This window comes from Baudoinia panamericana (assembly GCF_000338955.1).
Source record: "Baudoinia panamericana UAMH 10762 unplaced genomic scaffold BAUCOscaffold_3, whole genome shotgun sequence".
Classification (NCBI taxonomy): Eukaryota; Fungi; Ascomycota; class Dothideomycetes; order Mycosphaerellales; family Teratosphaeriaceae; genus Baudoinia; species Baudoinia panamericana.
In genome coordinates this window covers 44697-58348 of record NW_006911259.1, presented here as the reverse complement: position 1 = coordinate 58348, position 13652 = coordinate 44697, and the positions used below count along the sequence as shown (strand labels likewise).

Below are 13652 nucleotides of genomic sequence, written 5' to 3'. Positions count from 1 at the left end.
GGACTTCGCAATTACACCTTGCTGGAGTCACACTGAGATAACGTACAGTGCTTCTAACATACTGACATTACGTTTTCGCGGAGCCGTATAATGTAGCTATATCACGGAAGCTGCGTACAATTGAATGCACCTTACTGTTCATGGCAATGATGTAGTCTCTGCGTTCCGTCCACCGTGTTCGTCCGCAAGGCGATCTATTGAGCATGCCATTTACTGAACGCAATGTACTCTTGACGTTTTGCAACATGGTTCACACCAACCTCATCGAGGTCCTCAAGAATGCCGACCCGCGTACGAAGACGACCAGCGTGCTGATAGCACCGCCAGCATGCTCATCGAAGGGCTCCGTTGCTACCACACACGTCTTTCTTAGATTGCGTTGGCGGAACACTACATCATGCCATGCCTGTATACCACTGTATGCATCCCACGTGACCGTGGTCCCTAGGGTTGGGTCTTCCTATGGAGGTCTCTACGACGGCCATGCCAACGTGCGAACGCTTACCTCCTGGACTCATCCACTATATTGACTGATAAGTGTCCGTTATATCAGTATGTGGCCCTGGCAGCGGAACATTCATCGAATGTGCAGCTCCATCGAGCGCACTAGGTAGCTAATGCCCCTAAGTGAGCTTTTAGGTGCAAGACGGAACTTCGAAAATCGACTTAATTTGACAGGCAAGTTGACTTTCCGGCCCCCAAACGGTCTTGTGCACCCCACTAGAAAAGAGCTCTAGTTTGCCGACAAATTCGATGCGAGTGCATAACTATAGCAAGCTTCTCATTTTGTCTGTTCTCCCATCAGACACAGCTCCAGCACCGCCAGACCAAACGCACGGCAGCTCAGTACGATCGCCCGCGTGCCGATCACAGTTCGCTGATCAGATACGAAACCGCGTCTATTGGCGGCAGCAGTGCGGCTAATGCTCCCCACCACACGTGGTCCGCAGGTGAGGGAACAGTTCCAGAAGCGTGCCTCGTTCGACAGTCTAGTCATCTTCCACTAGTCAATCTGTCCATGCTGTTAAGGACATCTACGAAGAGCAGAGCAAGTATTGTGGTACGATCTGACGTCTCAATTGAGCAATGCTCATACTCGCCGCTGTGCCGCACAGTCAACTTTCGAAGAGTTACTGAGCCGCAGACCAGGTCCCGTCCCAGCAAAGACTGGTAGGGTGATGCACATGCAGTGCGATAGTTAAGATGCAGCCACACTCGTTCGGCCGCAGTGAAGCTCCCTACGTCTCAAGCAGTGCTTGCTTTTCAGGTTATGCAGCCATTGGTTGTGACGCGTGAGATGAAGGCTGTCTTTGCTTCCAGATTGCTCTTCTACAGAAGGACCAGTAACGCCGAGGCCTGCTCATACTGGACCGTTCTCGACCCGATCACTCGAACGTAGAGACGCAACCAAGAGTTTATGAGAGCACCGAAGGATTACATACCATGCTCGAACGTGACAGCAACTGCAGGTCGTCGAGACATAACGCTGCCTAATCCCGTAGCAGTTAGGCCGGAAGTGCTTGGCCGACGCCTCGGCGCTTAAGTGAATCGCCCTGCAGCTCCACTCTCGTCTGTTCTCCGATGGAGCCTCTCATCCAACATCAGTTGGTGCATCTGTGCCTACCTCCTGTGAGTGGCTAGCCGTGAGTATCGAAGCACCGGCAGCGAGGTCTGCACGGCAACATCATTTCGGGACCGGACGGCTGAAGGAACCCTTCCAGGGCACGTCTCATTACACTTACCCTGTCTGGCATCACGTCCATACTCTTTCCACGCTATCCCGTTCGCCGTGCGGGAAGGCCATAGCTCCATTGTGGTGACCGAGTCAAGAAGCTTTTGACCGGCTTCACATTACCCCAGTGAACTAGGCGCATCAATATGGATTGATGACCGGCCAGGCTCCTCCCTTCTCCTTCATCATCTCGCGCTCTCGGCTGCTTACGGAGACTGCTTGGCTCAGCCGCAGTATCAGCCTTGTACCTTGATCGCAGACAGCAGGCAATCTTTAACCTTATCGTACTGTACCGTCCCAACCGCACCGGCGCATGGGACCAACGTGCTGCGCCGTTGACCTGCATGCTGTCAATCGCGAGTATCCCAACCTGAACGTCACTGCATCGACCTAGAGGCGCCACAACGACGAGATGGCATCTTTAGGCGTCATGCCTTCGCCTACAGGCGCAGGCCTCTCGTCCGCCTTCTCACCATACACCGACTCGCCGAACTCGCCAGTGCCTTTCGGTAATACTTTTTTGCCGAAGTCAAACAGGTAGGCGTGTTGGCAGTCTCGGCAAGACGCAATGACTGAAGATGTCGATACAGGTCATCAGGCCCGTCGGACTCACTGGCACCACCTCCAAGTCCATACCCACAACACGTCGATCCTTCTCCAGTTGACTCAAATGGCACCGAGCGCACAGACATCGAAGATCAGGCACAGGAGGATGGGCAGATAAAGTCACCGGACGGCCTCACCAACGGCGAGCTGCTGTCTCCGGATATTGAAATTGCAAGCCCTGAAAGCGCAAAAGAAGTTCGTATAAGTCGAGCATTCTGTGGGATGCCTTCGTCTGACGGTAGTAGGAACGCAAGCAGAAGATAGATACTGAGCTGGCTAAGACTACGCGCGCGGGCTCCGAAGGCACTCCGTCATCTGTGGTACATGCGCCTACGGGTTTCAGGAGTCTCCAGGAAGGGAGGGCATCCGAGCAGTCGCCGACACAGAGCTCGGACAACACGGTTGTCTCGCCCAGTGAGAAGGAGCCTGCCACAAGTCCGTCTGATAAGGTTTGGATGCAACAAGTAACCATGCCCACGCCGCTCCGCTGATTAGGCATAGCTGAAAATGATCTCGCCTGTCAACACCGACGTGGCTCGCTTTTATGACCGATCGACACCACGAGCGCAGACGAGACAAGAAATAGACGATGAGTGGAAGCGCAGAGGTCGACGAGCTTCGTCGCTTGAAGGTGCGTTAGACCCACCCGGTGGGGTGCTATCATGCTAACATTCGCCTCAGATATACCCGAGGCGCTCGACAGAGCTGAGACAGAGGAAGCGTCTCAAGGAGACGAAGAAGACGACGGCCCAGATACCGCAGCTCTGGTCACTGATGGCAAGCTGAGTCAAGCGATGGACGAGTCGCTGACGAACGCTGCGGAGGAAGTTGCAGCTCTTCGGACAGCCCTCAGCGAATGCTGGACGCTCTGCAACACTCTCGCAGCTCTCTCGTCAACGCACCGACAGCGAACTTTCAAGTTTGCGGGGAAGCAGGATATGCAGGAGTCAGCATGGCGCAGCTGCTGGCGCCTCTGCCAGCAACTGTACGATTCGCGTGACGAAGACCATGCTTCGCAGGTAATACCGACATTAGAGCTGTGCAGAGACTTCTGTCAATCGCTCTTCGAGGCGAGGCAAAAGAGCGATGAGGCTTCAGACTCTGTTTTGCGTGTTAGTTTCGAGCTCAACAACCACCTATACAATACTCACGATCGCAGTTTGCCAGAAGCGTTCAACGAGCGCACCCTGGACTTCTACATCACACTATGTCATAGGCTGATGAAACAGCGTACATCTCTGCCTCAGGAGACGGACGCGCTACTGCGTGCTTGCTGGTCGCTTGCGGAGATGCTGTTTAACCTACGACAGAGCAATAAGGAAGGCAAAGCCCCCGACGAGGAGTTGCTCGGGTCTGCAGTACAGTCCTGCTGGGAGCTATGCGACCTTTTCCGTGAAGGCTGGACGCAGATTCGGCCTGAGCGTGGCACACCCCGACCCAGTCAGGTCACCTTCAAAACCAATTCATTCCCACCAACACAACAGCAGCTGCCATACAAAGCTCCCTCCATCTCGGAGGTGCGCTCAAACTCGAGCATGAGCAATAGACAGTATCATGACGCGCCAGCAGCGCCGTTAGTGCCGGAAACGCCGACGACAATCTTCGACGACTCGACCTCGGCAGCGTCGTCACCCGACTCTGGAAACATCCCTCACATTCTGGTCTTAGGACCGGCTGGACCAGCGAGCTCTAGTGGCGGTTCACAGCGAGGCGGCTCACACCACGACCGCTGGTCAAGCAACGCTTCCGTGCTTAGTGGCTATTCGGAAGGATCGTCTCGACAAAGCTCCTCAACCGCCACCGCAACGTCGGAAGAAGCGCATCTTGCGCGGCTACGTTACCTGCTACTGAAGGCAGGCATGCATACAGGCTACTCAAAGACATCGGGTGAGCCTCTACCGACTCATGTCACAGACTTGCCGGCAAACGCCTTCGGCACGCTGCCATGGCAGATCAAGGTGTTGGAATTCTACAAGAAGCTCGTGCTCGGTGACAAATCCATGTTGACCGTCCATCAAATGCCCGCTCGGCGGTTGACGGCGGTTGAAGTGGCGAAGTCTGTGAAATGGCTTGGGTCTTCGGAGCAGTGGGCTTGGATGCGCGACCTGTACCGGCTTGTATTTGGTTTTGGCATCGATGACGCTGCATCAAGGGGCGGCGGGATCTCTGTGTAGGGTGTCGAGCTTTATTGCCGACCCCCATGCACTCGCGGCTGGGACTCAGGCTGGTTGAATGACACTCAAGGAGGGATTACAAATCATCGACCAGGATACGTTGCATTCGCACCTGCACCGGCAAGACACATACGCGACAGCTGCAGCGCATGACCGGCGTGCGCGTTGCAAAAGAGCCTCTGATCTGTGGAGCACAACTTCCGACCGCGCAACAAAGCACAATAAAAAGACCATGCACTAGCAGGTAAACCGGGACACCATGAAGCATTACAACGGCAATAGTCCTCATCTCGTTCTCGATCACCCAGCAACGTTATTCGCTAGACCCGTCTCGGTGCACATTGGGCGCTCTTTGCTGCTGGTGGAAGGCGTTGCATAAGCTTGTTGACCATGGACGCGGTACGGACACGCAACCATGCCTGCCGCAAATTCACAGCGACGTGGCTTGATCTCCGTCATTCTCCACGTGACAGCTAATTGGCTTTGGTATATGTTAAAGGAGCAGTCGTTGGGCAGGCCCGCAATCAAAAGAGCGTGCTTGGGCACATTTCCGTCGAAGGTCGGAGATTGCATCACCAGCCCGTCGCACATATACTTCCATCGCTTACAGCGCGAGCCTATGGACTTACAGTCAGTTAGCCAGCGCAATAGAGAGGGATCTAGCTCGGGGCGCCAAGCACACTCGCAAGGGTCGATCTTCAATGTTGTTCACACATGCGAGTATCCGTGATTTGATCTCCTTGGTGGAATCTAGCATGCAGATACATGTACTGTACCATTGGCAGAGGCCCTTGCATGCACTCCCGGGCTGCGAGCAAGCTTCCAGGCTGCCATGTAAAGCCTGTCGCAACTCGTGATTGGCTGGTTCTGAACCGAACCCTCTCAACTCCAGCTCCGTTGACAGTATAGGAAGGTCCTTAGCAGCGCTTGACGTGCAGATATGCAATGGTCCCAGGCAGCGAGTTTTGAGGATATGCGTTGTGATGTATCCATCGGCGTTGCCGAGTTAGTGGCATGGTATAAGAGCGTGGGGGCGCCCATATCGACCTATTGATTGCACCGCGCGATAGCGAACTCGTTCTCTAAAAGTCGAAGCAACATAACACCCTTTTCCTCCAGCTCCCTCCTACATCTTCGCGCCAACATGTCGAACACTGACAAGGACGGCAACAAGAACTGCAGCAATATGACCGACTGCAAAGATTGCGAGAATTCCTCCAATTGTACGTCAACGCTCTCTCCACCGTCCACGCCGTGTGTGTTAAAAAGTGACTGGGCTGACGGCATGATGGAAAGGCACGCGATGCGTCCACGTCGTCAACAGCAGCAATATGACCAACTGCAAGGACTGCGACAATTGCTCGAACTGCAGCGATTGTACCGGTCTGCGCAATGTGACTAATGCGCATGGGGTGCATGGGGACGAGAATGAAGACTTGAAGTAGAGACGATGGGAATGGATGCGCCATGGATGAAAGTGGATAGCTAGCCATGATTTCGTCTCGATATCTCTTTCCTCCTTATTCTCCTATTACGCAGTCTACATTAGCCCGTCATAGGGGGGTTGGATTGCATGTCGTATCATCCGTAAGCCTGTTTGCTCTTCCACTCGCATCCAAAAACTTTCACGCCAGCAGTGACAGTCACACACCAAAACAATTCCTGCCACCCTACGACAACATCCCATACTGCGGCTTCGGAACAGCCTCCTTCTCATCCACCACCACCACCGCCGACTCCGTCCCATTCGGGGTAATCACCGCAGCATCAGGCGGTACCAAACTCCCAACATCCTGCACCGCCACCCCCTTTCCGCCCTCCACCTCCACCTCCACCTCCACCTTCACCTTCTTCTCACCCTCTTTCCCCTCCGCACCCACAGAAGCATCCCGACTCCGATCCAACCCCGCAACATTCCCAATTCCGAGCCCCCGCTGACTCCCACCATCCTCGGGTACATCACTCCCCTCCAACTCCGCCCTCTCCTCCACTTCCCCATCCTCATCACCATCCCTCACCTCACCCTCACCCTCCTCCTTAAGCGCCGGCGGCCTCTCCCTCCTCGCCCGCGCTTTGGCCAGACTAATCGTCTTCTGATTGTACGTGGTAGTAACAACGCCATCCTCATCCCGATCAATCGTCGCCTTCATCAGCGCCGCCATCCACAGTCGTCCTTCCTGCCGCGAGTTCACGGCGAAGTAATGCACAGTTGGTTTGGTGAAGTTGACACCTTTTGCCAAACCCGATTTGGGCGGGACGAGCTTGAAGATAAACAGGCCATCTGAAGGACTCTCGCCGGGCTTGGCGGTAGTCTTGGCCAGGTCCGCTTCAGCGGCTGTAAGGTTAGAGGGGTTCGTGGGTGTTGTGGGACTGGTAGCAGCGCCTGTCACAGCCGCGTGGAGGCCGGTCAGCGTTTCTTGGTTGGCAGGAAGCACGCGGTGGAAGGAGATATCGATCAATCCCTTCTCCTCCGTGTCGTCGTCCTTGTAGTAATAACTCAGTCTCCGGCCCTTGAGGATGAACAGTCTCGGCTTCCAGGTACTCATCAGACTCCCACTCTTCTTCTTCATCCATCCCGAGTAATCGCACCCGCGCTTCAACTGCTCTGCCGGACTGATCTTTTCCAGTCCCCGCGTGTAAGCGCTCGTCAACTTCTTCGTCTTCGCGCGCGGTCGTTTCTGCGCCGAGGGTGGGGCGAGCTTCCCTGCACTACCTGCACTGGTGCGCCGGCTTTGACCGTCTAGCGACTTTTGTAGGTCGAAGCTCCTAGTCTCCGTGCTAGGGGTCGTGGAACCGGTTCGGGTCGGGCTGGCCATTACTTTGGCTTCTTCCAAGGTGGTCGCCATGGGGATCTCGTTTGCCGTCTTCTCGCTCTTTGTGACGGCTTCGCTTGCTGTTCGGTGGCCGCCAAGCCTCGCGTTGGCGAATGTAGGGGTGTCGGTGGGTTTGGGCGAGGTGGCATCGCTTGTGCCTGCGTTTGCGACCGCGTCGAGGGATGTCTGGCTGCCTGGGTCCAGCTTCGTTACTACAGGTGACGCCGAAGCTTGTATGTCGCTATAGGATTTGGATCCAAGTTGCGGATTCGTAGCTGCCCGTGTAGGAGCACCGAACTTGTTCGTCACAGCGCTCAGGGCGTTCTGCATGTGATTTGAGATCCCATTGCTAATGCTGGGAGCGTTTGAGTCACGTGGTGATCCCACGCTTGCTGACTGTCCCGCGCTGCGTGTGTTGTACATGAAGCTGTTTGTCCGGCTCTGCAACGGACTTACGGTCGTGCTTTGTGCTTTCTTGAGCGTGTTGCCTTTGCGCTGCGAAGATTGGTTTTCTGAGAAGTAACCGCGATCCAGCTCAGCAGGTGAAGATGATGGCATCGCAGCCCCAGATTTGGTGAGATCCGTTATCGAATCATTAGTTCCCAACGCACCTATAGCGATCCTATCGCTCACTGCTGACCGCATTGCTTGGCCGGGCGTCCATTGCTTATCGAAGCTTGGCTGCTTCTTATGGCCCGATGTGCGAGCGCCACCAGCTGAAGACGTCGAGTCAATACTCGAGTGTCTCCGCGCATGCTGCATCTGTCTGATGGTCTGCGCAGATGGCCGGTAAGTGTTCTCCGGTCGCGACATCGACGTCATGGATTGTAGCGGAGATATGACGTGCGACGGCGACCTGCTGACTCCGATACCGGGCGATGGTTGCTGCGGTGCGGATGGGCTTGATGTTTGCAGCGTACTGCTCCTTCCAGTGTCATCGCTTTGCCGGGGTGCGAACTCCAGGCCCCGTGGGAAGGTCTCGCCCATCGTCGAGCTGCGGTTCCTACCCGCTTCACTTGGGGCTGGAGAGTCGCCGGGTAGAGCACCTGGGGCTGCTGAAAGCTCGCTTGTCACACTGTCACTTGCTCCCGGATTGCTGCGCTTGACCTCATCCTGCAATGCCTTGATCTTATGCCACGTCTTTAGCCGCCGGCCTACCGGACCGAGATCGAACTCCTTGATGAACAAGCTGGACTGATCCATCGCCAGGAGCACCTCACCGCTGATCTCCTGCTCCTTGAAGACTTCGCAGTGCGGTCTTTCCACGCCATTATCTTCCAGATATTCCGCAACACGTAGAGGGCTCCACGCCATGACTTCGTCTTCCGTATGTAGGGTGTGCTCGTCTTCGTCCGTCTCGTGGCCGGGAATGAACGAGAAGCGGTTCATGGGCTGCGAATACACGCTACCCATGGTATCGCGCTTGTTACCGTTGGTGTAGGCGGAGGAGCGAGGTGTGCTCATGTCGGTGATGTGTTCGTTGATCACAGACAGTGTCTCGTTCATGACGGGAGAGTCGACGTTGAAGGTGGATGCTTTGGCGAGGGTGCCGGGTGAGGTTGTCGGAAGCGAGGTTCGCAGCGCGCTCGTCTGCGCCAAAGGTGGCTGCTGTGCGGATGCGGGGGTGGTACTCGCCGGCCGCATCTGCGCTGGCGGTGCCATGCTTTGCCGAGTCGTTGTTGGTGATGTCGACGCACTGTCACCGCCGCTCGTCGCGCCAACGCTTTTCGGCACATCGCTGATACGACGTTGCTGGTTCGTACCGGTTAATGTGCCTTTCGGTGCCGGGGTGGTATACACTAGCCACCATTTTCAGCATCATGTTATAGGCAACCTAGTTAATTGTGGTGTTTCAGAAGTCCACCCACCTTCCGGAAACAGCCCGGTGTTCCCATTGCCCATATGCCGCCCCAGAAACCAACCATCGCCGAAATCGTCATCGCGTTCGATCAACTCAATGCGATCCCCTTTCGCCAAGCTCAATTCATCGGCGCTTCTAGCGACGAAGTTGTGGATGACGAGGAGGATGCTGCCCGGTATGGCGCTGGCCTGCACGCCATTCCGCACTGCCGCCATCTTGTCGGCGGCCGGCTGGCTAGGTTGCGCGTTCTCTGCCTTTGGTGTGGATGTTCGAGAACAGCGAAGCTACCGCCGGACCGACATCTTAGGTATCCGATGTGGTGGATGGTGAGTTGAGGATATGGAAAAAGTCGTGGGTGCTGTGGCTGGTGACGTGGATGGACGGGATTGGCATTGGTTCGATTCGATTCACTTCCGCTCCCCGCGAACTCTCCCGCTGGTGTAACGGCCGTAGATCCACGGCCAAGCTGTCAACAGAATCGATATGGGCTTTACGTGAACTATCAATGAAATACAGAATACGCTGGTACGTTGCAAAGGAGGCTGAACACAGGAATATACACGAGTCTCCCGCAATCTGTCCTTGGGGGCGGCAAGGGCGAAGGAGCAGGGCGGTACCTGTAACCATTCGATTCGATAACCGGCAGAGGCCTTGCAGATAGGGCTGAAGTATTGTAGTTGCACAATCGGTAGCACTATCCATGTGACGGTAGTCTGTTGTACGCATATCAATGTTGTTCACTACGCGGCGCAGATTATATCATGCTAGATAGTCTATGCTCACTCTTGCGCCAGGAGCGTGTTTTACTGAAATATCATCATCATCATCTTCATAGCCCGCGTAGGCTGGGCAGCCCAAGCGTGTGAACGCATGGCCCGCGCGCTTAATTACTTCGCGTTCCTTCCCCAGTCGCGAGCGTTTGCGATACATATCAAACTCTCTTGCACATGCCTGTTCTCGAGCATTTCCAATCGCCTGCACCTCGCCACATGTAAAAGGGAGCTGTCATTCAACTCGCTTACGGCGCGCAGGCTGTGACATGGAAAGCACTAGGTGGAAGCGCACAGAAAGCAAGAAACGAGTCACAAAAACCAGAAAAATCACCTATATACCAGCATGTGATCCGCAATATGGATACATATAAGCTGGCCCTTGCCATTGACCATGCAACTACCCACTAGCTGTTTATGCGAGCCGAGCACAAACCGGAGTGGTCGCCCACAAAATGTCACCCAAACGGCGCAAGACTGGAAACACCACGGTGTCTGACAGGGACGTCGCCTCAAGCAATGCGACTTTGAAAATCTTTGCGGGCCACAAGCAGAACAGGTGGATGCAGGGAACAGCTGGCTCATTCACTGGGGAAACGGCAGGCCTACAAGCTCAGGGCATAGGGCCAGCGAGACAGACTGAAAGGGCAGCGGCTTCGACAGGCATTGTGAGTGACACTATGTGGTCAACCAGTGCACCTCCAACTGCTGGACCGGCATGGGCAGGCGATATGAGGACGAGGGTGGGCATGAGTGGTGGCGGAGCAGGAACGAACCTCGTCAGCGACGATTCGCCATTTGCGGCAAGAGCAACACCCACCGTACCTTCTACGACCACCCAAGCAGGCAGGGATGATCCGAGCCTACAGGCAAGCGCGGCTCCGCAGCAAGGACTACCGTCTCCGGCACCCAGCGACGAGAACAACACACGTTCTCCCGTTGTAAACAATGGCACGATCGCGCCCAATCCGCCCCGTCGAGGTCCAGGTCGGCCGCGAAAGTCGCTACCTTTGACATCGCCAGCAACGGAAATGCCCAATACGTCGTGTGTGCAACAGTATGTGCCCCTCAACCAGCAGCTGCGATCGCGGAACACAGGCACCGGCTTCGTGCCTCAGAGACCCTTGTCTATCTCAAGCCTAACTACGCAGCATGCACCGCACCCTTTCAATCAGTCGAATCCACCTATTGGAGGGCGAACGCAGCATGCGTCACTTGGTACTCCAGGAGCGGCCGTCGCTTGGCCGAGCAATCCCATCGGAGGGACACCTCTTGCTAACAATTACCCGCCCGGCGATCCCCAGCGCCCTTGTTTTGTACCTCAAATGCCGGGTCAGCAACAACCACCTCAGCCAGTCCCACGTCCACAGGTCCCTCCACTCCGAGCTTTCTTCGATGCATCCACCACCTTAAAGCGCATCGATGCTCAACTTGGCCATTTACAAGCCATCGGTAACGGCAAGCTGAAGAGCGATACCGGCCGCATGTTGTTGCTCAGAGAGGCGGCATTTAAAGCCGACTACTTCTACATCGTACTCAACAAGCTCTTCTGCTTGCGATCAACATCTCCGTCATCGCTCCCATTGTCAATTCAGAGCATAGCTGATGCGTCGTGGAGACAACTCGAAGCGTTAATATGCGACAATAAGACGTTGATGCGCGAGAATGTTTCCTGGGGCGCCGAGTTTCCCATGCCTATCATGGGCATCTACTCGTCTGAACTCGAAGGCTTCAAAACAGCATACGAGTTGCAGGTTCAGCGCGTCGCCCGCTTCTTGCGCGTTCTGCCACAGCAGTGGCCATTGATGGTGGAGGAAAGCGTACGACGGAATGCGCCTCCACTCGTGCAAGATCTGGCTGATAATCTCTCGCTATCCAGTCCGGCGTTAAGGTCGACAGCATTCAGAGCCATTGCTCGCATTGTCTGGGGCAGGAGAGCGGCCGTCAATCTGGAGACGGGAATCGAATGCCTTATGCTTTTGCACAGTCTAGACGAAGAGAATTATTCAATCAAGGGTTTCCGATGGACCGACGCGGCGAAAGAAGTGGCGTACACTGCACTTGCGAGTACCCATCAGTCGTTCCTCGACTACGAAAGTCGTAGCAGCATCCCTCCGCAAGGGCAAAGCGTACTGCCGTTCACATTGCCGCAAGATGTCATTGCGGTGTTTGCTAATGCGTCGAGCCAACAATATGTTGCCCACATGCAGCCCAGGCAGTCTCGCGTCCCACAGCAGAGCCACGTTGCCGCTCCAAGTGGAAGCGCCATGCTAAGGCAGCCAGGCGCCGCGCAAGCTGTCGCTCAATCTGCACAGCAGTTCGGAATGCCTAGAGCAGGCACTGGTGGAGCTATCGTACGGTCTCCAAGACCTGCGCCAGTCGGACAACCACTTCCACACATGATGCAGCCGACAGGAGCCTGGGTTCAGCCGCCAACACCGCGAAAGCCACATGCGCTGTTTCCGTCATACGACATGTGTCCCCGCCCGCAGCCTACCCAGCCAGATACCACGAAAGTGGCGCTGCATCAGGCTCATCTTCGCAGCCCAATGCTTCGTGCGGCAGAAGTCGACGGCCAACCGCAGAGGCTGTACCGCTATGTCGAAGCCTGCTCTATGTCGCCAAAACTGATCAACAAGCGGCAACCGGTTCAGACTTTCACCTTTGGTCTGCCAGAGAACGTCATGGACAACCTCCCGGTGGTTGTAGGGAGCGCGAAAGGAGCGCCATCGAACATGCTGCTCTCCGAAAGCTCCAAATCGTACCGGTTGCGCTGCTGCCCTGCTACGGGTGGTTTCGGAAGCCTGGGCAGCTGGATGGAGGCCGAGAACCAATGGCCTGATGCACTATACTTCGACTTTAATGGGCGCATGCTGCAGACGAGGCGGAAACTGCATCACGGCCGCTTCTTACCGATCGATCTGACACCATATGTGCGACCGGGATTGAACGAGTTGCAGGTTGTGGTCAATCGTACAAGCAATGACGAGACTGAGTTCACGTATGCCATTGCCGTTGAAATGGTGGGCGTGGCGAACCATCAGACGATTCTAGACGGTTTAACTCCGTTGAGTGCTGAGGAGAGTCTGGAGACGATCAAGCGGTCACTGGGTGGTGGTGGTGGCGCGAACAATGACGATGACGTGACGATGGTCTCCACCAATATGACCATCAAACTCTTCGACCCCATCTCCGGCAGCAAGATCTTCGACACACCCGTGCGAGGCGAACGGTGCAAGCACCGCGACCCTTTCGATCTGGAAGTCTTCCTCAGCCAGTGTAGGCGCCCTCCGACACCACTTAGCGATCCAAACTCTATCCCGCCTACTGTGGTAGACACGTGGCGCTGTCCCATCTGTCGTAGCGACGCGAGGCCGACAACGTTAGTGAAGGATGAGTTTCTGGTGCAAGTGAGGGCGAATTTGGAGCGGTTGGGGATGTTGGACACAAGAGCGATTGTGGTGGCGGCAGATGGGTCGTGGCGTCCGAGGGAGGAGGAGAGGACGGGGGTGAGGAGTGGAAGTTTAGAGAGGGAAGAAGGTGGCGGTGGCTCTGTGCCGCTCAAGGGGAAGGTGGCGACGGTTGTTATTGAGCTTGATTGAAGCGTTTGATTTCCTGGACGAGCTGGACGGCATGGCATTGGCGTTTGGGGACATTTGGAACAACGTGGAAGATGGGATTGATTGGCTTTGGGTG

The 13652-nt window shown here is 55.6% G+C and overlaps 4 protein-coding genes across 4 annotated transcripts; 2 read left to right on the top strand and 2 right to left on the bottom strand.

Annotated features, from left to right (window-relative positions):
* Nucleotides 1–713: 713 nt before the first annotated feature.
* Nucleotides 714–1333, bottom strand: BAUCODRAFT_30850 (uncharacterized protein). The gene has a single exon (XM_007675277.1). It carries the CDS (start codon nt 995–997, stop codon nt 782–784), a length of 216 nt encoding a protein of 71 aa, XP_007673467.1. The 5' UTR covers nt 998–1333; the 3' UTR covers nt 714–781.
* Nucleotides 1334–2792: 1459 nt separating this feature from the next.
* On the top strand, nt 2793–4720 carry BAUCODRAFT_374564 (uncharacterized protein). Its single transcript, XM_007675624.1, has 2 exons — nt 2793–2969; nt 3020–4720. The coding sequence occupies exons 1-2, from the start codon at nt 2846–2848 to the stop codon at nt 4510–4512; spliced, it is 1617 nt and encodes a 538-aa protein (XP_007673814.1). The 5' UTR covers nt 2793–2845; the 3' UTR covers nt 4513–4720.
* A 1245-nt stretch (nt 4721–5965) lies between these two features.
* BAUCODRAFT_30847 (uncharacterized protein) lies at nt 5966–9740 on the bottom strand. The gene is made up of 2 exons (XM_007675276.1): nt 9194–9740; nt 5966–9124 (listed from the first exon to the last, which is right to left on the bottom strand). Exons 1-2 carry the CDS (start codon nt 9399–9401, stop codon nt 6183–6185), a joined length of 3150 nt encoding a protein of 1049 aa, XP_007673466.1. The 5' UTR covers nt 9402–9740; the 3' UTR covers nt 5966–6182.
* A 671-nt stretch (nt 9741–10411) lies between these two features.
* Nucleotides 10412–13558, top strand: BAUCODRAFT_145646 (uncharacterized protein; the record flags this gene model as incomplete). Its single annotated transcript, XM_007675623.1, has 1 exon — nt 10412–13558. One exon carries the CDS (start codon nt 10412–10414, stop codon nt 13556–13558), a length of 3147 nt encoding a protein of 1048 aa, XP_007673813.1.
* Nucleotides 13559–13652: the final 94 nt, after the last annotated feature.